Genomic DNA, 21,694 nt, shown 5'->3' with positions numbered 1-21,694 from the left:
CTCTGTGATTCCTTGTTGCGTAGTTACCGATGGTTTGGTGAATTCCCGTTCTCCCTAGTGTCTTAGTTTATTGATTTATTCCATCTTATTAGTAGTATTTTAGAACACCATTTTCCATTGATTTCGAACTAGCTTAGGTTTAGGATTGATTTGCAATTACTCTCGTTCCTCGTGGACCGAACCTTTATTTGCCATTGTACTTGGTTATAGGGTGTTCGTATAAGTATTGTTTGATTGAGAGTTAGATTGTAGCGACCGATTTAACCCTTGTCAAAATGGCGCCGTTGCCGGGGACCGGTGTTTGTTAATTGCTTTTTGATTTCTTGAGTCTAGTTCATCATAAAAAAGCACAAAAAGATTTTTCCCTTTTGGCTACACTTGTAGCCCTGCTATTTAATTGGTTTGGTTAGTGTGTATGCGCAGGTCTAAACAGAGAGAATTAATACCCTTCGATCTAGAAATCGAAAGAACTTTGAAGAGCAATCGTAAATCTCGATTGACGTCATCAAACTCTCAAGGAAAGGAACACAACACACAACAGGTTCCAATGGCAGACATACCGCGCCAACCCAATCAGCCAGCACCACGACCCCTTAAGGAGTTGGGAACTCCTGGGGCGTATAGAGCTTCAAGTGGGATTTCTCCACCCACTACTGAGGCCAATGATTTCGAGATCCGGCCGGCTATGATCACCCTCATCGAGAGAAGGCAGTTTAGTGGTGCCAAGCATGAGAGCCCTTTGGCTCATTTGAACGAATTTGAGAAGTACTGCAATACCATCAAGGTTAATGGGGTGAATCAAGAGTTCGTGAGATTGAAGCTTTTCCCCTTTTCACTTATTGGGAGAGCTCTCGAATGGTTAGAGAAGGAGGTGAAGCCGAACTCTCTACACACTTGGGATGATGTCACGACAGCATTCTTGGGAAGATTTTATTCCCAAAAGAAGACGACCGATGCTAGAGCTTTGATCCAGGGATTTCGGCAAAGGAGTGGGGAGTCAATCTACGAAGCATGGGAAAGGTACAAGGAGTATCAAAGAGAGTGCCCACACCACGGAATCCCAACATATCAAGTTTTACAGACTTTCTATGGAGGATTGAGTCCTCAAGGGAAGACCAGTTTGGATGCGGGAGCAGGTGGCCCCATTATGAACAAAACCGAAGAAGAAGTCATTGTTATCATAGAAGATGTGGTACGACACCACATGGATTGGCAAGATGGAGAGCGAGAGGCCATGAGCAAGAGTGAAGGAGCGGTCTATTCGGTAGACCATCTTAATGCAATCGGGAATTTGACATCGCAAATTGTAAATCTAGGTAAGGAAATGTCAATTATCAAAGAGAAGCTCAACGCTCCACCGCATCAGAATCTTCCATCCTATTCTAAGGGAGCAGGTATGCACTCTAACTCTAATAATATGCCTGCTGGATGTATATTCTGTGAAAACTGTGGGTCTTATGACCATGATACCTCTGCCTGTAACGTGGATTCCCAATTTCAATCCAACTATAATGATGGTAATGAGTGTGATAATGAACAAGTCAATGCCTTGTCTTATGATAATAGACCTAGGAATGACAATAACATATATTTACCACCTAATCAACGAGGGAACAATTATAATCAACAGGGTAATAATTCTGACTACCAACAGCAAAACCAGTGGGGAAACAGGAACCAAAGGGACCAAAATCCCCAAGGGTCTTATAATCAACATGGTAATTTTGGTAATCAGAATAATTACCACCAAAATGCAGGTAATCAAGGGCAATACAATCAGAACATGAATGCCAATAACAGGGGAAATTGGAATAACAATGGTAACAGGAACAACTTCCAAAATCAAAATCCCCAACAGTCTAATAATGCGCGTGGCTCCCGAGCCTCTAATGACAACTACAATGCTCAAGGACCATCGCAAAGGACTAGTTTGGAGGAGATGATGGAAGCACAGACCAAAATGTTCAACACTTTCATGGCCACCAGTGACAAAAAGTTTAATGAAGTGATGACACATAATAAAATGCTTGAAACCCAGATTTCTCAGTTGGCTAGTGCTATAAAGGATGGGGTTGGAGTGTCAAAACTCCCACCTTAAGGTATTGACCCTAAAAACTCTGTAAATGCTATCACCACTAGGAGTGGAAAGACATTGAGGGGGAGCGATGAAGTAGTACCCCCTAGGAGTCAATCTGTGACTACACCTACCACTGATACTGTTATAGAGAGTGAGGAGGAGAGGACCGGAGAGAATGATAAAACTGTAGAGGTCTTAAATGAAAAGGAAGTAACACAAGTCAAAGAACCCAATCTATTGCAAAAACTTCCTTACCCCCATAAGTTTGTGAGACATAAGTTGGATGTTCAATTCGGTAAGTTTTTAGATACTTTGAAGCAAATTCACCTTTCCATACCATTCACCGACGCTATAAAACAAATGCCTAACTATGCTAGGTTTTTGAAAGATATTTTGAGTGGCAGGAGGAATTGTGATGGGGTGGAAACTGTTAACCTCACCGCGAATTGTAGTGCAATCATCATGAACAAGATGCCTCCCAAATTGGGAGACCCAAGTAATTTCTCAATCCCTTGTGCTATTAATAAAATGAAAATTGATAATGCATTATGTGATCTTGGGGCTAGTGTTAGTCTTATGCCAAATTCTTTATATCAAAGATTAGGGGTAGGAGAACTTCTTCCTACCAACATTACCCTACAGTTAGCTGATCGTTCGATCAAATTTCCTAAGGGTAAGGTAGAAGATGTTCCCCTACGAGTTGGGAAATTTGTGATACCTGTGGATTTTGTAGTTTTGGAAATGGATGAAGATAATCATATACCTATTATTCTTGGGCGACCTTTCCTAGCTACCTCTGGTGCTCTCATTGATGTGAAGAGTGCCAAGATTTCTTTAAAGGTAGGAGAGGAGGTCCTTGAATTTGATCTGAACAAAAGCATGCAATATCCTTTGTCTACTTCCGAAAACTGCATGATGATTGACACTATTGATTCGATTGTCTCTAGTATGCATACACTATTGCTTTCTACTAACCATGATCTTGAGCCAAGTGATACCGATGAGAGCAGGTACATAGAGGAGCAAATGCTAGAGGAAGATGATGGTGATAACGGTTTCAAGGAAATTACACCCATGTATACACTTGCTAAGGCCACCACAAAAGAGGTAAACGAGGCCCCTAAGGTAGAATTGAAACCTCTACCATCACATCTAAGGTACGAATTTCTTGGCCCTGATTCAACTTATCCTGTCATTGTGAATTCTTCTTTAGATGCGGATCAAACTCGGAAGTTGTGTGATGTATTGAGAGAGCATCAAAGTGCCATAGGCTATACCATTGATAACCTCAAGGGTATTAGCCCCGCTATATGTATGCATCACATAACTCTCGAGGATGGTGCGAGGCCTTCTATTGAGAGGCAAAGGAAACTCAATCCTCAAATGGGGGAGGTGGTGAAGAAAGAGATCACCAAACTTCTTGATGCAGGTATCATCTTCCCCATTTCAAGCTCTAGATGGGTTTCCCCTGTGCATGTTGTCCCTAAGAAGGGGGGAATGACTGTAGTTGAGAATGAGAATGGTGAGCTCATCTCAACTAGAACGGTGACCGGCTGGCGGATGTGCATAGACTATAGACGTCTAAACGCATCTACCAAAAAGGACCATTTTCCCCTCCCTTTTATTGATCAAATGCTCGAAAGACTAACTAGGCACAAGTATTATTTCTTTCTTGACGGTTATTCGGGGTTTTTCCAAATACCTATAAACCCGGATGACCAAGAGAAGACGACTTTTACTTGTCCATATGGTACTTTTGCCTACAGGAGAATGCCTTTTGGACTTTGCAATGCACCGGGCACCTTTCAACGGTGTATGATGAGCATTTTTGGGGACATGTTGGAGGCCGAGATGGAGGTTTTCATGGACGATTTTTCTGTTGGGGGAGCCTCCTTTGATGATTTCCTAGTGAACTTGGGGAAGTGCCTACAACGGTGTGAGAGAGTGAATTTAGTCCTGAACTGGGAGAAGTGTCACTTCATGGTTGAAGAAGGTATTGTCCTCGGTCACAAGATCTCAAATGCAGGCATAGAGGTGGACAAAGCAAAGGTTGAAGTTATAGCAAAGCTACCACCACCGGTCAATGCAAAAGGGGTAAGACAATTCCTAGGGCATGCGGGGTTCTACCGGCGATTCATAAAAGATTTCTCTCTTATAGCCAAGCCTTTGACTGCCTTATTGCAAAAGGAAGTCGACTTCAAGTTCGACAAAGAGTGCCTACAAGCTTTTAACACAGTTAAGAAAGCTTTGATTTCGGCACCGATTGTGCAAGGACCACGGTGGGATCTACCTTTTGAGTTGATGTGCGATGCTAGTGATACGGCTATTGGAGGTGTTCTTGGGCAACGAGTTGAGAAGAGGGTTCACGTGATCTATTACATGTCCAAGACCTTAAATGAAGCACAAAGGAACTACACCACTACAGAGAAAGAGTTCCTAGCCATTGTTCATGCATTTGAGAAATTTTGGGATTACCTCATTGGTTCCAAAACGATTGTTTATACCGACCATGCTGCCATCAAGTACCTAATTTCGAAGAAGGAATCCAAACCACGCCTCCTCCGATGGGTCCTCTCTTTACAACAATTTCATGTGGAGATCCGGGACAAGAAGGGAGCCGAGAATGTGGTTGCGGATCACCTTTCGCGCATGGAGAGGGAGCAACAAGAAGATGATGGGCTGCCCATTTGTGATGAGTTGAAGGATGATGTTTTATACCTCCTCAAGGAGAAGATTCTACCATGGTTTGCGGATTTGGTAAACTACTTGGCTTGTGAGGAGTTTCCCCCCGATTACTCCAAGAACCAACGGAAGAAGATTAGGAGAGATGCAAGGCATTACATATGGGATGATCCAATTTTGTTCAAGAGAGGTGTAGATGGTCTCCTAAGAAGGTGCGTTCTGGAGGAAGAAGTTCATAGTGTGCTGAAAATGTGCCACTCCGACCCTTGCGGAGGTCACATGGGGGCTAATAAGACAGCCCAAAAGGTTTTCCAATGTGGGCTATGGTGGCCCCATATCTTTAGGGACGCGTGGACATTTGTGAAGACTTGCGATGCTTGCCAACGGAGTGGAAACATTTCCAAGAAGAATGAAATGCCTCAAAAACCCATACTTGAACTTGAGATCTTTGATGTGTGGGTCATTGACTTTATGGGACCCTTCCCTTCCTCCCGTGGGAACCAATACATACTTGTGGCTGTGGATTACGTGTCTAAGTGGGTGGAAGCAATTTCCTCCCCTACAAATGATCACAAGGTGGTGGTGAAACTCTTCAAGAAGATTATATTTCCAAGGTTCGGGGTTCCTAGGGCGGTTATAAGTGACAACGGGTCACACTTTGTGCATGGGGCCTTTCAAAGGATGCTTCGAAAGAATGGAGTACATCAAAGGTTCGGGACAACCTATCACCCTCAATATAGTGGGCAAGCGGAAGTCTCCAATCGACAGATAAAGTCCATCCTTGAGAAGACAGTGGCGAAGAATAGGAAAGATTGGTCCGATAAGCTTGATGATGCACTTTGGGCATACCGGACTGCTTTCAAGACCCCAATAGGCACCACCCCATACCGCTTGATCTACGGGAAAGCATGTCACCTCCCGGTCGAACTAGAGCACCGCGCTCAATGGGCTATCAAGAAGATAAATTTTGATCTAGCAAGCGCGGGAGAGCAACGGATGTTGGACCTTCATGAATTGGAGGAGCTTCGGATGGACGCATATGACAGTGCGAACCTATACAAGTCCCGATCTACGGAGTTCCATGACCGGAAGATAGAGCGGAAGGTGTTCAATGTTGGTGACAAAGTCCTCTTATATAACTCTAGGATGAAGCTCTTCCCCGGTAAGTTGATGTCAAGATGGAGGGGTCCATTCACTGTCAAAGATGTTTTCCCTTTCGGTGCGGTTGAGCTTTATGATTCTAGTGGGTTGCAATCCTTCGTGGTTAATGGGCAAAGGTTGAAGACATACTATGAGGGAGCCCATGTTGGTGTGATAGATGTGTTCGAATGCGGTCACAAGAGTTGAATGTGACCACGTCAAGCTATCGACGTTAAACTTAGCGCTTTCGGGAGGCAACCCGATTTTCTTGCTTTTACTAGAGTAGTTTCTTTTGTTTTGTAGTTGGTTTAGCTCCTAATTTGTGTTGGAATGAAGAGAGTGATGCGTGCCTTGAAGGAAAAGAAAACCTGCAGACTGCAGCAGACAGCACGGCCGTGCCAGAATCCAGCACGGCCGTGCCAAAATCTGCACGGCCGTGCCAAACCTCAAAAGCCCACTGACATTCTAGCACGGCCGTGCCATTTTCAGCACGGCCGTGTCAAGTACTAGCACGGCCGTGCTAATTTTAGCACGGCCGTGCCATCTGAAATTCAATTTCGCAAAAAGCCTGCCAAGCCAACACGGCCGTGCCAAATTCGGCACGGCCGTGCCAAACCTCAGCACGGCCGTGCCAGTTATAGCACGGCCGTGCAGCGCGGGTTCCGGATAGTTTTTCGTGTTTTTTTAAACACGATTTCACTCAAACTCTCTCATTATTACCCAACTCTCTAACACTCTTTCCTACCCTTTTTCTCTCTAAACTAACCCAAACCCCCAACCTCCTCCCTCAATTCCTCAAATCAAACCCTAATTCCTCATATTCTTCTTTCAAGATCTCGGCACCCTCCTTGCATAGGAGCATTTTTCAAGTGATTGGACGAAAAATTCGGCCCTCTTTGAGCTCGCCACAACTCCACTTCGTGGAGTCCTCGGTGAATTTGTTCTTAAACTCATTGATTTTCGCAATTTTTGTCCAATTTCATTCGTTTTATTGAATATTTGTTGTTGAATTGTGCTTTATTGTTGCAAGTTTGGGTGAACTAGTAGTGTTAGGGTAGTACATTGCATGCTAGGATAGTTTCTTGCTTGTTAATTGGTATATTGTGCTTAATTTCTTGAATCAAACATGCCTAGAATAAAGACATCGACTAGGAGACCGGGTCGGGACGATGCATCCTCATCCATGGTTCCACCCACGGTGGACACCATGGGTATTGTTTTTAATAACCCGTCCTTTTTGGACAAATTTGTAGGATTATCCCACCGACCGATCCGGCCTACCAAGTTCTACGACCCTTTAGCCGCTAAGGCTCTAGGGATCGAAAGCGACATGGTTCAACTATTTTCATTTACCAACTTTGATTCTTTCCTTACCATGCATGCTCTCACTTACAAGAGGCTTACCCTCAAATTTTTGTCTTCTTTGTACGTGCATCGGGATGAGAATAACTCACCCCGGTACTTGTCCTTTCAACTAATGAACTCGGCACCATTCAAATGTCGGTGGCCCAAGTTAATGCCGCCTTTGGGTGGACATCCGACCTGAAATATGGTCCTAAGGATGGCCACTCAAAACACTACAACTCCGGGTTGTTTTGGCGGCAAATCACGGGGAAAATGGATAGAGATCCCCGTAGGGATAAGGCGACTTCCATCGTCAATCCCGCCTTTCGGTTGTCCCACAGGACCTTCTCCTCTACTATCTTTGCTAGAGGAGATAGTTCGGGTGTAGTCTCCATTAGGGAGTTACAATTTATTTGGCACCTCACCCGTGGGGACGGGCGTCTAGACATGGGAGCGTGGTTACTAGACCACCTCGACGGTGTAGCCCGGGGTAGGGGTGATATTACTATCGGTGGCATGATCACCATTCTTGCGCAATATAATGGGATTGATTTTTCTGAATTGCAGGCTATCCCAGGCACTACGAGGCTTGATATGCGCACCTTGAGAGACATGCAGTGGCTTGAAGGGACATCCCAGCCGGATTGCTATTTGTGGCTCGTAGCAGGCAAGCCATACGCCTACTTGCCCGATCCGGAGAGGACGGTGGTTTACAACAAAGACAACTGGATCTTCGACCCCGACTTCGCCTGGCACGAGGACGGAGGCACGGAGTATGTAGACCGCAATCCCCAGCCTCACCAGGGGGATGAGCAGGCCCACAGGGGCCAAGGAGGTGACGATGCTGATGATGATGATGATGACGAGGAGGGTGGCCCGGATGCGGCCCAGCAGATCCCGGCGCAAGACTTCGCCTGGCTCCGCCAAGGAATGGAAGATTTGAAGCTCGAGGTAGCGGATTTGCGCCGGTCGAACGAGGATATGACCTCCGCCTTCAGAGACCTGAAGAGGAGTGTTGATGATATGGCCTCCCGTTTCCCTTATGGCCCGGGCGGGCCTAGCTCGTGATCCCTTTCCCTTTCCCTTTAGTTACCTCCCTCTCCTTACTATTGTAAGTCCTTGATGTATAAACATTGAGGACAATGTTTGATTCTAGCTTGGGGGGGGGGTCTTACTTGTATTCATTCTAAAACAAAAAAAAAAAATAAATAAATAAATAAAATTTACTGCTTTCCTAGACTAACCTTAACTTGTTTGCTAGTATGTCTTTCCTTTTTGCAGATTGGGAACATTCGAGACGCGGCATGAGTTTGAAGAACGATGCTATGGCCGTTAATTGGAGCTCCCGGGAAGCAAATTTGGTGAGATCTTTTCTTTTTTTTTGTGTGCTTAGGATAGTTTAGTTTAGGAAGAAGTTGAATGGTTTGAGGATGTTTGATCGGTTCTAAGGAACCTGGGATCGTTGATGTTGATATCATTCGATCACTTGTTTGTCGATTGGGATTTTATGTGATTTTTATGCCTCGTTATGTGCCTTTCAACTTATTCAGTTGGCTTAGTTGTACATATGTTTGTGTTAGATAGGAAAAGCTTCTGCTATGAGGATGTGTGGTTTAGCTTATATGATATGCCTCGTAGTCTTTTCCTATGTTTTTGGATCATAATAAACTTGTCTAATTGCAAAATTTTGGAATATTGTTCATGTTGGATTCGAAATGTGAATGAATGTGTATGGAATGTCTATTTCCACTTAAGCCAGTGATGAATACACAGTTCGAGTCTATTGTTGATCAATGTGGACGAGTCTAGGCGAAGGGTAGAAATAGAACACTTTTGTCATGTGAAACTCTATGCCTTTGGGCTGTGGTAAGATGGAGTCGCTTCCCGGTTGTGGATTTGACCCCCTTGATTGGTAGTTGCTTTATTTGTTAGATCCCGTGAGGTTTATTTGTTCTAGCCTTCATCATTCTTGTTGAGTGGCATATTTGGATCCTTGATTACGCATTTTTCGATCTTTGTGTTGACTAGTAGCTCCCGAGACCGACTTGACACTTTTAAGGGAGGAAGAGGGCACCTTTTTCATTTCTCTTATTTTGTTCCTTTTGTTTTTGTTACAAATTGATTTTCTTTTTACATCATCTTACTTGCTAACCATGTTGAGCTTTAATTCCATTCTTGGTTAACCGTGTTACAAACCCGATGGCCAATGTTTTACCAACCCTTAGTTGTGAAGCGTTTACCTAGATAGGTTTGTTGAGCTTATTGTTTACTAATCAAGAAATAAAGTTTGATAGTTGGTTTGAGCAGGTGTGAAAGTGAGCCTAATTGTAAATATGTAATGTGAAAGTCATTTTGCCATCAATAAAAAAAAAAGAAAAAAAAAAAAGAAGAAGAGAAAAGCCGTCCGAATTGTGAAAAAGGCAAGGACACATAAATAAAGTTTTGAAGTTTGAAAGAGATCATTTGAGTGTGTATTATATGGATAATTTGGGATGTGTAAGAATGTGAATCAATGAGATTGTGGAAAGTGAATTACATCTTTTGAACTATTGTTTTTGAGAATTGTGATTCTTGCGCTTCATTTAGGAATTAACCCCACTTTTTTAAATTGTTTTCACCTACCTTACCCATTGCCAATACATTACAACCCTTTTAAGACCCTTAGACTTTAGAGGTGTTCGGTTCTCAAACGGTGGAGGGAGATACCTTTCAACCCTATCGAAAGATTATGCGTAATCGAGATGTCGGGATACCTTTGTTATTTCCTCAAAACATCACTTCTTCCGGTTCCTTCGAGGAATCACGAGGGGCCAATTAGGGTGGTGATTTGAAGCAAAAGGGGAGGACGTGGCCGGTTTGGTCGGGTTTAGAGGGAAGCATGATTTCTTTGTTCTCTATGCTTGGTTTAGGTCTTGTTCGCATTTGATCAACGATATCTTGGATTGTGTGTCTCGTTGCTTGTTTGAGTGAGTTTTCCTTCCGTGCATGGTTGTTCTAAGTAGGATCCATTGATTTCATTCCGTGCTTAATTTGATTTGTTCGCAATGGCATAGTTTATTTGATCTTGTGTGTGTTTCCCTTGGTTTTTGCTCGAGGACTAGCAAAAGTGTAGCTTGGGGGGTTTTGACAAGCGCACTTTAGGGCGCGCTTTAGAGCATATTTTAGGATGATTTTGGATGTATTTGGGGCCGCTTTGGCCGATTATTACCTTGTTATGCTTACGTTCCCCATATTACGTGCTTCACGGGTTTTCGGTTTGTTTTTGATGTGTTTTCAGGTAATATCAACCGAGTTTAATCGGATCCCGAGCCCTTGATGCGTAACCGAGCTAGCCTTGACCGGAGTCCGAGGAGTTAAGGAAGTTCAAGTGCCGTGCATTGATTACATAGCACAGGCAGCACGACCGTGTTACCATAGGCACACTCGTGCTGGCCTATAAGCAAGCAACCCCAGGCAAGGCAGCACGGCCGTGCAAGCCAATAGCACGGCCGTGTCAGTATCCACGCACCCGCACGGCCGTGCAGGCCATTAGCACGGCCGTGCCAGATGTTGCACGTGCCCGTGTCAGCTTCAGTATGAGCCCCGTGCTAGAGCATATTCAGCACGGCCGTGCCATTTTTAGCACGGCCGTGCCAGGAAGCTGCACGGCCGTGCCATATATAGCACGGCCGTGCCAAATACAGCACGGCCGTGCTGATCCAGGGTTAACTGCGCGCTTGACTTCTCCGCATTAGAAGACGTATATAAGGCCCAACTTTAAGAGGATTCCTCAGACAGTTTTAGAGATAGTTTTGAGAGCCTTTGTAGAGAGTTATTGGAGAACGTTCTTAGTATTAGAGATTCATTAGTTTTCTTAGAGATATTTCTAGAGATTTTAGTTTTCTTGGATTGATTTGAAGCAAGATTTGCGAAGATTCTTTGTATTATTCATTGACGACGGATATCAAAGTTCTGAACTTTTCCATTGATTCGCATCAATACAATTGGTATTATTCATTCTTGTTTATTAATCAAGCTTTATTATTCCTTAATCAGAATTCATGTTTATATCTATTATGCTTTTGGAATTCATTATTGCTTTGATTATGAATATGTGTGAGTAGTCTCCTAGCTAGGGTTTCGGGATGAAACCCGACCTAGGTAATCTATGTAATTGAGGATTGATTTTGATAAACGGATTGTGATTAAATTGATTATATGCGATTGCATGTTAATTCATTATAATAGGAGTAGCTAACCTAGAATCTTGAATTTGATTGCATGATATCCTTGATTTGAACAAGAGATTGTGAATTGAGTATTTCATTATTGAATGTGGTTTGATTATGTATCGAGTAATGTTAAGTGCATGAGAAATCCAAGCTTAGTATTGCCCGTTGTCTTCCTATCACATGATATTGATCAGACATAAAGTCTTTGCATATCCCGTTTGTCTCTGTGATTCCTTGTTGCGTAGTTACCGATGGTTTGGTGAATTCCCGTTCTCCCTAGTGTCTTAGTTTATTGATTTATTCCATCTTATTAGTAGTATTTTAGAACACCATTTTCCATTGATTTCGAACTAGCTTAGGTTTAGGATTGATTTGCAATTACTCTCGTTCCTCGTGGACCGAACCTTTATTTGCCATTGTACTTGGTTATAGGGTGTTCGTATAAGTATTGTTTGATTGAGAGTTAGATTGTAGCGACCGATTTAACCCTTGTCAATAGAATATAGATGCACATGATGCTGCCATAGTCATCTCTAAGGTTGTTTGCTTCATTATCACATGTCAAGGTCTCACCTAGTGTTAGACCTGGCAAACGAGTCGTTTGGGTCGGGTTCGGGTCGGGTTAATTTCGGGTCAACATATGTTCGGGTCGGATCAATTCGGGTTTCGAGTCAAATTCGGGTCAACGTTTCGAGTCGAGTTCGAGTCGAGTCAAGTTCGAGACGTGTTTTTTCGGGTCGGGTCGATTCGGGTCAGTCAATTCGGGTTGGGTCAATATTCAGGTCAAGTTGTCGAGTAAATTTCGGGTCGAGTCAAGTTCGAGTCGGGTCAATTCGGGTTGGGTCAATTCGGGTCAAGTCAACTTCGGGTCTAGATGTTGGGTTAACTTTGGGTCGGGTCAAGTTCGATTCAGATCACTTCGGGTCGGGTCCGTTTTCAAGACCAACAATAATCAAGTGGGACTCTTTGTGAATTGCAAAATTACACATTACTCATACAGTTGTACCATTAATCCATTATTACATTAGAAACGTTTTTTGTACTATCTTCACAATTAAACTTAAGATTTGGTAAAAAAAAAATTGTCATTATGTGTATTAGAAGTATTATCATTCTTGTGTCTTGTTACATTAAATAATCAAGGAAACAAACAAACGCGTGTATAAATTATCGTAATATTATATGTGTAAATATTATGATATTTAATACTACAACCTTAGATGTTGTCTTATCTTCACAAATAATCAAATTGTACGATTATCTAAGATTATAAGAATCATAATTTAAAATTATAGGATAATACTATTCTTCCAATATACAAAGTATAAAACAAGAAGAGTTATTTATATCATTTTTCCTTAATTACTATTACTACTAGTAGTCTAATTGAGTAATAGGGGCAATATGAGTGAGCGTGTTCGTGAACTTTTTGTAACAAATTTGAATATTTGTTATAACATGCTTCGTTTTTATTATAAATTTATTGTTATGACTTATGGTCTCAAACAAGCCAATTTAAACTCTTTGTTTGTCTATTGATCATTACTCAATTATATCATTTACCACGTATATCAGTATATGTTAACAATATTACAAGTGTTAAGTGTACAACTAAACTAATATAACAAATTCATGGAATGTACTAATATAGTAGGAATAGTACGTCTAAGATATAGCGTTATTATCGCGTAGTATATTTACCAATTTTTATGTCTACTGTTTTGTGATCAAGCGCGGAGCACCGAAGGTTATTGGATAGTATGCACACTATTTTATATTTATATATAGTGAGATATTCGGATATAAATTTACAAAATTGCACTTGAAAAATTTAGAGGGAATTTTTCCTCCATAGACCATAATTAATTATTTTACTTGATTAAAAAGTACGCAGTAGAGGGTAAATCATCCCTCCGAAATAATTTTAGTTAAAAAAAAGTGGGAAATCTCACTCTTATTTTATTCCAATAGTAACTTTTTAATATTTAGAAAAAAAAAGAGTATTATTTTTTTTTTTTATTTTTATTTTTTTTTTTTTTTACAAAAAAAGGTGAGTAAACTCCATCTTCTCCATTCAAACAAACAAAAAGACCCAAAGCATGAAAAATAAGAACCCAAGAATTGGCTAGAACAACTGTTTTCACCCATTCTCTATCTTCTCTTCTTTCTTTTTTTTTTTTTTTCGATATACTCCATCTTCTCTTCAGATCTTAGTTCTCCTTCGTCACTGGATTTGCTCGACCGCTCAAGCATCTACTCCATTCTTTGTCTTATCAACTCAAGTGGGAAATGTTAGGTAATTGTGTATTTCTTTGATTCTTTTGCTTAATTGGTTAGAACTTACAAAAATGAGGAATGAATTTGAATAATTGCATATAGATATATAATGGATTAATGTGGAAAAACTAATATTTCTTTTAGTTTTGTTAAAAGGGGGGAAACAGATTGCTTTGGGATTACATGTTCAATTCGTTTATATGCTATGGATAGTAATGTTGCTCTGGGATTACGTGCCCAATTTACACTGGTAGTTTCTTAGAATTTTTCTTTCTCGAAGCCGAAACTTGAATATGATGACCAGATTTACATCCAACCAAAAGATATAACCCATTTATTATAAAGTTTTAGTAGCCTATGGTCATGTGCCAAGAATAATTATAAATTTACAATTTAGTCAGTTACAAATTAATAATTTCGTACAAACTTTAATGATGGTGACTTAAGTAGAGCACAACTCAGCCATCCACATGATTGGCATACAATGACGACTTTGCTCCTTGCGATGTTGCAAGCGCTTATGAAGAGGATATTAAGGCCAGCTCTGCTTGATTACATTAGAGGATGGCTAATGCTATCAGTTTTTCTAGCTTGGCTAATGCTCTCTGATTTGTATTGTTTTACTTTTGATTTGTATTATCTAATGCTATATGATTTGTATGGGCAGGAGAAGTTATTGGTTTACTTTTGGTACAATGCTCCTTAGAGCTTTTATTTAAGTAATTTTAATCTTTTCCCTTAATAAAAATATTCAATTTCGGAAAACAGTGGCAATATGTATAATTACGTAGTATAATGTATGTAATAAATTACATCATTTTACATAGAAATAAAAAAAATTTATAACTAATTAGTCCTAAATTAGTTAGATAATTTTAAGTACCAATTATTTTTGGTTCGAGTCATTTTGGCCTTCGAGTATAAGGTAATTATAGTTCGAGTCACTTCGGGTTTCGGGTCTGTCCAGGTCAATCACATCGGGTCGGGTCACTTCCGGTTTTGGGTCAGTTCGGGTCAGGTCAATTCGGGTCGGATCACTTCGGGTTTCGGGTCAGTTCGGGTAAATCAATTCAGGTTAAAATCGGATCGGGTCACTTTGGGTGTTGGGTCAAGTTCGGGTTTCGGGTCGGGTCATTTCGGGCATCGGGTCAAATTCTAGTCAACTCCATTTCGGGTCGGGTTCGGGTCGAGTCGGGTTAGTTCGGCTTCGGTTCATTTTCAGGTCAATGATTTCGGGTCAACTTTCGGGTAGCGGGTCAAGTCATTCGGGTCGGGTTAGGATTGCCAAGTCTACCTAGTGTTATAAATACCTATTGAGATTTTGTACTTTCTTTAGCTGATAGTAGTCAAAATAAGATAAGATTGATAGCACATTGGCAAACATTTGTTGTTTATTTTGTAAAAATTGCTTGCATGATTTTGCTTCTGATATATTAATTAAGTAGTGTAATAGAAGTGATACTTTATTTGGTAACACTATAAAGAACAAATGGATTGTATTAATAAGGCTGTTTTCAAACTTGGTTAATTTACCATTATTATTGTTGTTGCTGAAATGTGGAAAAGGTTGTCTTAAATGTTTAAAGGCAAAGGTTATTGGAATCTTAGATATCAGTTGTATTATCAAGGTCAATTGTCAAAGTCTTACTCTTTGATGTATGTGCTTTTATGTTTTTCTAAGTCAATTGTAATTAATTTTGTAGTTGTTTCAAAGTCTTTTGTTTGTCTATATATAACATCTTTTTGTTAAGGCAGTGACTACATTGAAATTTTTTGTTCTGTTAAATTTCATTTCTTATTGCTTTCACAATTAGTTGTTTTGATAAGGAATTTTATGGTTGATTTTCCAACTACATTTACTGTTCGATATGAAAATGATAATGAGCAACATGAAAAGTTAGAATGTTTTTTTGCTGTGTTATTGATGTTATTGTGTCTTCAGCAATTTTTAGGATATTGAGTGTGCTTGTCTATTAGATTTATAATATAATTTAGATTGTCTTTTTAACTTGTGATTTAAAATGTATGATCAGCGTATTCCTGCTTGCTTCAAAGATGTGTTGGATGATGGATTTATGAATATTGAATTGTCTTTGCGTGGTGGTGATAAATCTTGGTTTGTTACTTTAGTACATGAAGAATGTGCCAATGGATGGGGAACATACTTTGATGCAGGGTGGTCAGATTTTGTGGAAGATAATGGTTTAGATGTTAGTGAACGCTTTAATATTTATGTATTTAGGAGATAGTTCATTCTCTGTTGTGATTCATGCTGCTAGGAGAAGTAAGAAGGCAATAGGAGCAGGATAGAATAAGGATAGTGGTAGTTCTGGAAAAAGGCGTGGACGTAAGCTTGCTATTCAAGGGCTCTCGCCGAAAATGAAAGAGACCAACTCTGGGTTTGTTGAGCTTGCGGCTTCTTACCGTGAAGATTATTTCCTGTTTTCTTTTACTAAAGCTTATATCAATCAAGGAATAACAGTATGTTTGTCATTTTCTTTTCTGTCTTTTTGTCTTTTGTTTTTTAACTTGCTTTTCTATGTATTAATTTTTTTTTTGTTTTGATGATTTTCTTATGGCCGAATGCCCCTCTGTATTTTGCTAAAAAGCATTTCAATGGTTTTCCTGAGTTAACCGATGTAATTCTTCAGAATTTTGATACACAGTTTGAAGTGCGGCTGAAAATTGTGAAGAAGTATAATGCGATCACTCAGTGTACTATTAGGAATGGTGTTAAAGAATTCGTTGACCGTTACAATGTCCAAGTAGATGAAGGTGCTTTGCTTAAATTTAGAAAAGGAGATCCCATTATTTTTGATGTTGATTTAGCCTTAGTGTAAAATTTAGAAATGGTTGTCCTATTTAGGAGTTTGTGTTAGTAGGACTATATTTCTAGTTTTCTAGTAATGTCTTTGTGAAGGGACTAATAAGAGCAGTGCTAAATTTATATTTAGGAGTTGGTTTAAGATTGATGTCTTTTGAATTTGTATCTCAGCTTGTTTAATTAAGCATTTGGATATGTAAGTTTATTTTTGGTTAGTGTTAAATTGAATGTTTCCTTTAATCTTAAAGCATCGTAATTAGATACATGATTTGGCTAAGAAGCCTAATTTAATTTTCAGTAACCAAGTTTCAAACCGTAAGTGTAGATGATCTTGACAAACCATAAACTAATTGTAAATATTAACCACCAAAAAATATGTAAAATTCATTGTAGCAGAAATACAAAAACATATCAAACCTTGTTGATATATTTCTTTTCATAAAAGAGTTTAATTTATAAGAATAACAAAACAATCATCCTCATGAAAGTGAATTTGATCTTGGTTAAGAATATAGATCCACATGAAGAAAGTGTGTTCGATCTTATTTATATATGCATGTTTGATGAATTATGTGTAGATGTTAAAGATCTTTCAGCAAGGAGTAAAAAACCCATGTCTCAAATGAGTGACACTTGCAGTGTGCTTCTTTTTTCATATTTGCTTTGCCTTAGAAGCGCATTGCAAGTGTCACTCATTGAATCATGGAGATTTTCCTCAAAACTCCATGTTTGATGAAATTTGCATAGAAGCTAAAGATATTTCAGCTAGGAGTAAAGTGTTTTTTATGAGTATAAAGTTGTGTTCTTTAGGAATGAGTTTTTCTTTCTCCATTTTTTTTTTTTTTTTTTTTTTTTAAATGGAGTTTATACCCTCATTTAAGCTTTTATACAGATTTAAAGCTATAAGTTAAATCGCTAAAAAGATAAGTTACGTTGAAAATAATGCTTGATTATTTATTATAGTAGATTTTGACTTTTTAAATTGGTCAAGTGTTATTGTTAGTGAAAATAGGATAGATTTGTTTTTGAAAGACTGAATTGAGAGTCAAATTAGGATAAAACTGTTTCAGTCAAAGTGGATTGAAGAATACTATGACCTTTAATCCTATTTATAGTTTGATTTAATTAGGTCAAACATGTCTGTACATAATTAAGACACTTTGACAATGTAGTTAATGCTTGTTGTTAGTGGAATTTGATTCTGTATAAATACAGGTGCTTTTTTTAACATAAGTTATTTCTCATACTTTGTTAGTTCTAAAGATGTATAGAAGCTTTCCAAGTCATGTTGTTGTTTTTGGAGATGATTGTAGACACAAGCTGGTAAGTTATTTGCTTATTTACTTTGTTAGTCCCAAAGACTTGTAGCATGTTTTTTGTGTTTGGAAATAACTCTATGAATATTATTGTAGGTGTTTCCAGAGGATTGGACTGCCTTGTTGACTGGAGTTTGTAGTCCTGTGGAGGTTCTTCGAGGTCCTAATAGCCGTATATGGCCTATGCAGCTGGTGAAGGTTACTGAAGATACAAGAACTAATATGTGTCTTGATATTGGTTGGGAAAGTTTTGTTATTGAAAATTACCTGGTTGATGGTGAAATAATGATTATCTATTATGCTGGTAATAGGGAATTCTATGTCAGAATTTTTTCTTCTTTTATGATTGAAAGGCGAGCTAGAATTGAACCTATTCAAAGGGACGAGAATATGTAAACCTATGTAATCTAATATTTGGAATTTATAAATAAAGCATTGATATTGTCTCCTGAGTTGAAGTGATTGAACATCTTTTTTAAATTAAGTTATTCAAAGAAATATGTATGCAAATGATTGTATATATGAACTAAATAATTCTGTGATGGAGATTACAAATTTTGGAGATCATGATTAGATAATAGATATTATTATATTCACATAAGAAACTGAGGGTACATTTCCTTACAAGAGCAAGCCATTTTCTGAAGGTACTTTAGAATATAGCTTAAAGTTTCCTATTACATACTTGTTTAGCTGCTTACTTCTTCCTACAGACTTAGCATCCAAAAGCACTACTTGTTCACTTGACTTCCTAGCCGATAGCAAAAAATTTAAGTACAAAGTTAATGCCGATACTTAAATAAGTGGTGTTAATCAGGAAGAGGTAATTATAGTAATCTTGTTCCTAATCAAAGCCACTGATTACAGAATATTTAAAGTAGAATTCAAAGTTTATATAGATTCTAAGTTGTTGTTGAAGTTGCTTTCCATGTGATCTGTTGGAGCTACGATCTTCTATTCCCCTTGACCTTTTTATTCATCATCATGAAATTGGAGTGACCGATGCGTGCTCATTTTTTCCTACTTGATTGTTTGGAGCATAGTTCCTCCATGTGGTTGCTCCTCAAGCCTTCTTGCCTTACCTTTGATAGCATTAAGAGCAGTCTGCTGTGATTCCTTTTCAGTGGTGATAATTAACTTGTTGGATGCATTCTGGACTGGAAGATCTATGACATCCTTGGATGGTGTTTTGATATCTGTTTCTGACTCAGCATTATCCCTTTTTCCTCTTGTGGCCACGATCTTCTATATTGTTTTGGGAAGTTTCATTTTCTGCAACCATTTTTTCAGCTATCACACATGCATCTTCTTCCTCTTGGCTTAAGTTTGCAAGGTCGATGTTTTCTAGTGTCTATTTCTTAATCATCTTGCATAAATCTACCTTTGGTTTCTCTGGAGTTTGACCAATAACTTCAGCATCAGCAGTTTCTATGTTGATGGATCTCGCTGCATCATGACTTCTAGATCCCGACTCAGCATTTGTTGAGCTACTCCGAGGAGTGGTAGCTGTCAGCGTGTTTGCCAATTTTACATCCCTGAAGCCCCATAGTAAGACTTTGTTCTTTGTGAGTGCAATTTAGGTCCAATCTTGATAAAAAATGTGTTGTGGCTAGCCTAAAAGCTATCTCATTGAATCTGTGTGTATGTTCCTAATCACATATTCAATAAATAATAAGTGAAGAAACCAATAAGCAAAAGTAATAATAATTGATGTAAGCAGTAAGTTAATTGAAGAAACCAGATCTAGTAGAGTTAATTGTGCATTCTTTTGGTAGAAATCAATTAGGTGCTATATCTTATTAATGTACCTTTTTCCCTTTGAGATGGCCTATAGTTGTTAGAGTTCTTTCTGCTGAAGGATTACAAGCAGTATTCAGTCGTCTCTGCTGATCAATTAGCATAGCTCGATGTTTCTTTGCCCTTTATTGTACTCGTTAAAAAAAAAAAGGAAATATAAGAATCTAATGACACTTTAAATGAATATCTATACATTTTAAAATAAATAATTCAAAACAATTTGAGATATTATACTATTCATGTAGCTGTTGCTTTTTCATCTTCAAGATCTTCGATTATGAAAGTAGACATGGTTGATTCAAGCGCAAACCCTACAAATTGTAAAATATCAATACCTGTGTTCTTATATTTATAGTTCATAAATGTGCTACATTATAGGGTTAGTGAATGAATAGAGTTTATGTCATACCTTGGCGAGTGATAGGACGCAAAGTTGTGAAGCCAACTACTTTAGACTTGCTGTCTGAAACAAGCGTGTCACATTGATCTCCAGACAGATCATTCCAAGTAGACACTTTCATCGGTTGATCAGTACTGTAGTTAGAATATTAATAATAATTAGTGTGTTTTGATGAAATGAAAACCATTTATTGCAATTAGTTTAGCTAGATTGTAACAACTACTTTCGGTGATCAATCACCATTAGATCTCGAACAGATGCTTCTTCTATGACAAAAGAAACGAAGTTAATGTATGTATTCTTTATTAGGTATAGTTTATATATGTTTAAACGGAAGATAAACTCTGCATGTTGGTAGTTTAATTGAACTGTTTACCATGTCTCACATCATCAATAGGAACTATTGGGATAGATGCAAGAGATTGATATCTAGGATAAACTGATTCTCCCTTAGGGTCAATAGATTGAATGAGAGTTTAACTTCACAATGCCATTTGAAATGGAAGGTCATCTTCCCTACCTCTCCACTGTAAATCCAAAGTTCTTACTACAGCATCAGCCATTTCATAGTTGCCTCTAAAGCTGATAACATTCCAATATGCTTCAATTTGATTGCCAAAAAGTGTCATTTTAATCCGGTTTTTCTGTCAACAGCAATTATTACAAAAACATATCACAATATTGTTCTAATTTTGTGATTTATGATAGGGAAGATAAGCGCGTAATGATTAGAGTTATTGTACCTTGTCATCTTCCAAGATAATATACTGATAGCGTACATTTTTTTCAGATTTCTGAGGACGACCTTTTTCTACAACCCTTACTTTAACCTTATAGCATCTGCTTACTGTATCAAGTTCATCTAGGTATTTTCGTAAAGGTGCCATGGAGATGCCCTGACTAAGGCATGATTCAACATAGTTTAACAAATTATCGTACATAGTTTATATCTACATTTGATAAACATAAATTCTACTCATTTAACTATGGAAAAGGCAATAATTAATTTCACAGTAGATGACATAATCATCTTGCAACCAGATTTAAATTTATATGGAAGTAATCTATACAAATAAGCGTAGGTAGCAACAACAAGAATCCACTAATGATGGAGCACATTAAGTCAATATGGTGGCAATGAAGGAACTAAATAACATGCATGCCTAATCAAGTATATACATATTACTTTCAAATGAAGAATAATTCTATTTCCTGAATATTTTCACTTTATAATCGAGATCTTGGATTCAAATAAGAAATTTACAATATTATATTGATATGGTAACAATGAATACACTAAAATCCATGCATGTCTTATGAAATGTACAAATATTATTCTGATTCAAGCAAAAAGGTATTTTTATTTTTATTTTTTTTAATTTTTTTTCTTCAAATTTTCACTTTAGAGTTTATATATAAATTCAAACATATACAGTTTGAGATTCTGATCTAACTAATTTCACAATTTTCAGGATTTTAGAATGTGCTAACATTTGATGATATAAGCCCCCCCCCCTTTTTTTTCCTTTAGCATGTTTCAAAATAGTCTTTGATTGAGTTGAAAGCAGCAACAATTATACATGCATCATATAGGAATTCTTAATGTTATCATATTGTACTCTATAT

The 21,694-nt window shown here is 38.5% G+C and overlaps 1 protein-coding gene and 1 long non-coding RNA gene across 2 annotated transcripts; both read left to right on the top strand.

Moving 5' to 3' along the window:
• The first annotated feature begins 13,167 nt into the window (after positions 1-13,167).
• On the top strand, positions 13,168-16,778 carry LOC110700175. Its single transcript, XR_002507162.1, has 2 exons — positions 13,168-13,750; positions 15,765-16,778. It is a non-coding gene; the product is annotated as an uncharacterized LOC110700175 (long non-coding RNA).
• A 1,040-nt stretch (positions 16,779-17,818) lies between these two features.
• On the top strand, positions 17,819-18,267 carry LOC110700227 (B3 domain-containing protein At5g57720-like). Its single transcript, XM_021877735.1, has 2 exons — positions 17,819-17,878; positions 17,968-18,267. Exons 1-2 carry the CDS (start codon positions 17,819-17,821, stop codon positions 18,265-18,267), a joined length of 360 nt encoding a protein of 119 aa, XP_021733427.1.
• The last annotated feature ends 3,427 nt before the right edge of the window (positions 18,268-21,694 follow it).

The sequence above is a fragment of the Chenopodium quinoa genome, unplaced genomic scaffold (genome assembly GCF_001683475.1).
Source record: "Chenopodium quinoa cultivar QQ74 unplaced genomic scaffold, ASM168347v1, whole genome shotgun sequence".
NCBI lineage: Eukaryota > Viridiplantae > Streptophyta > Magnoliopsida > Caryophyllales > Amaranthaceae > Chenopodium > Chenopodium quinoa.
The sequence above is the reverse complement of the archived record's forward strand: the minus strand, read 5'-3'. Positions and strand labels throughout refer to the sequence as shown.

Excerpts from the sequence above, each read along its gene's own strand:
- LOC110700227 (XM_021877735.1), top strand. The coding sequence starts at position 17,819 with ATGTATAGAAGCTTTCCAAGTCATGTTGTTGTTTTTGGAGATGATTGT. Across the intron at positions 17,879-17,967 it reads ATGATTGTAGACACAAGCTG|GTGTTTCCAGAGGATTGGAC; the intron begins GTAAGTTATTTG and ends ATATTATTGTAG.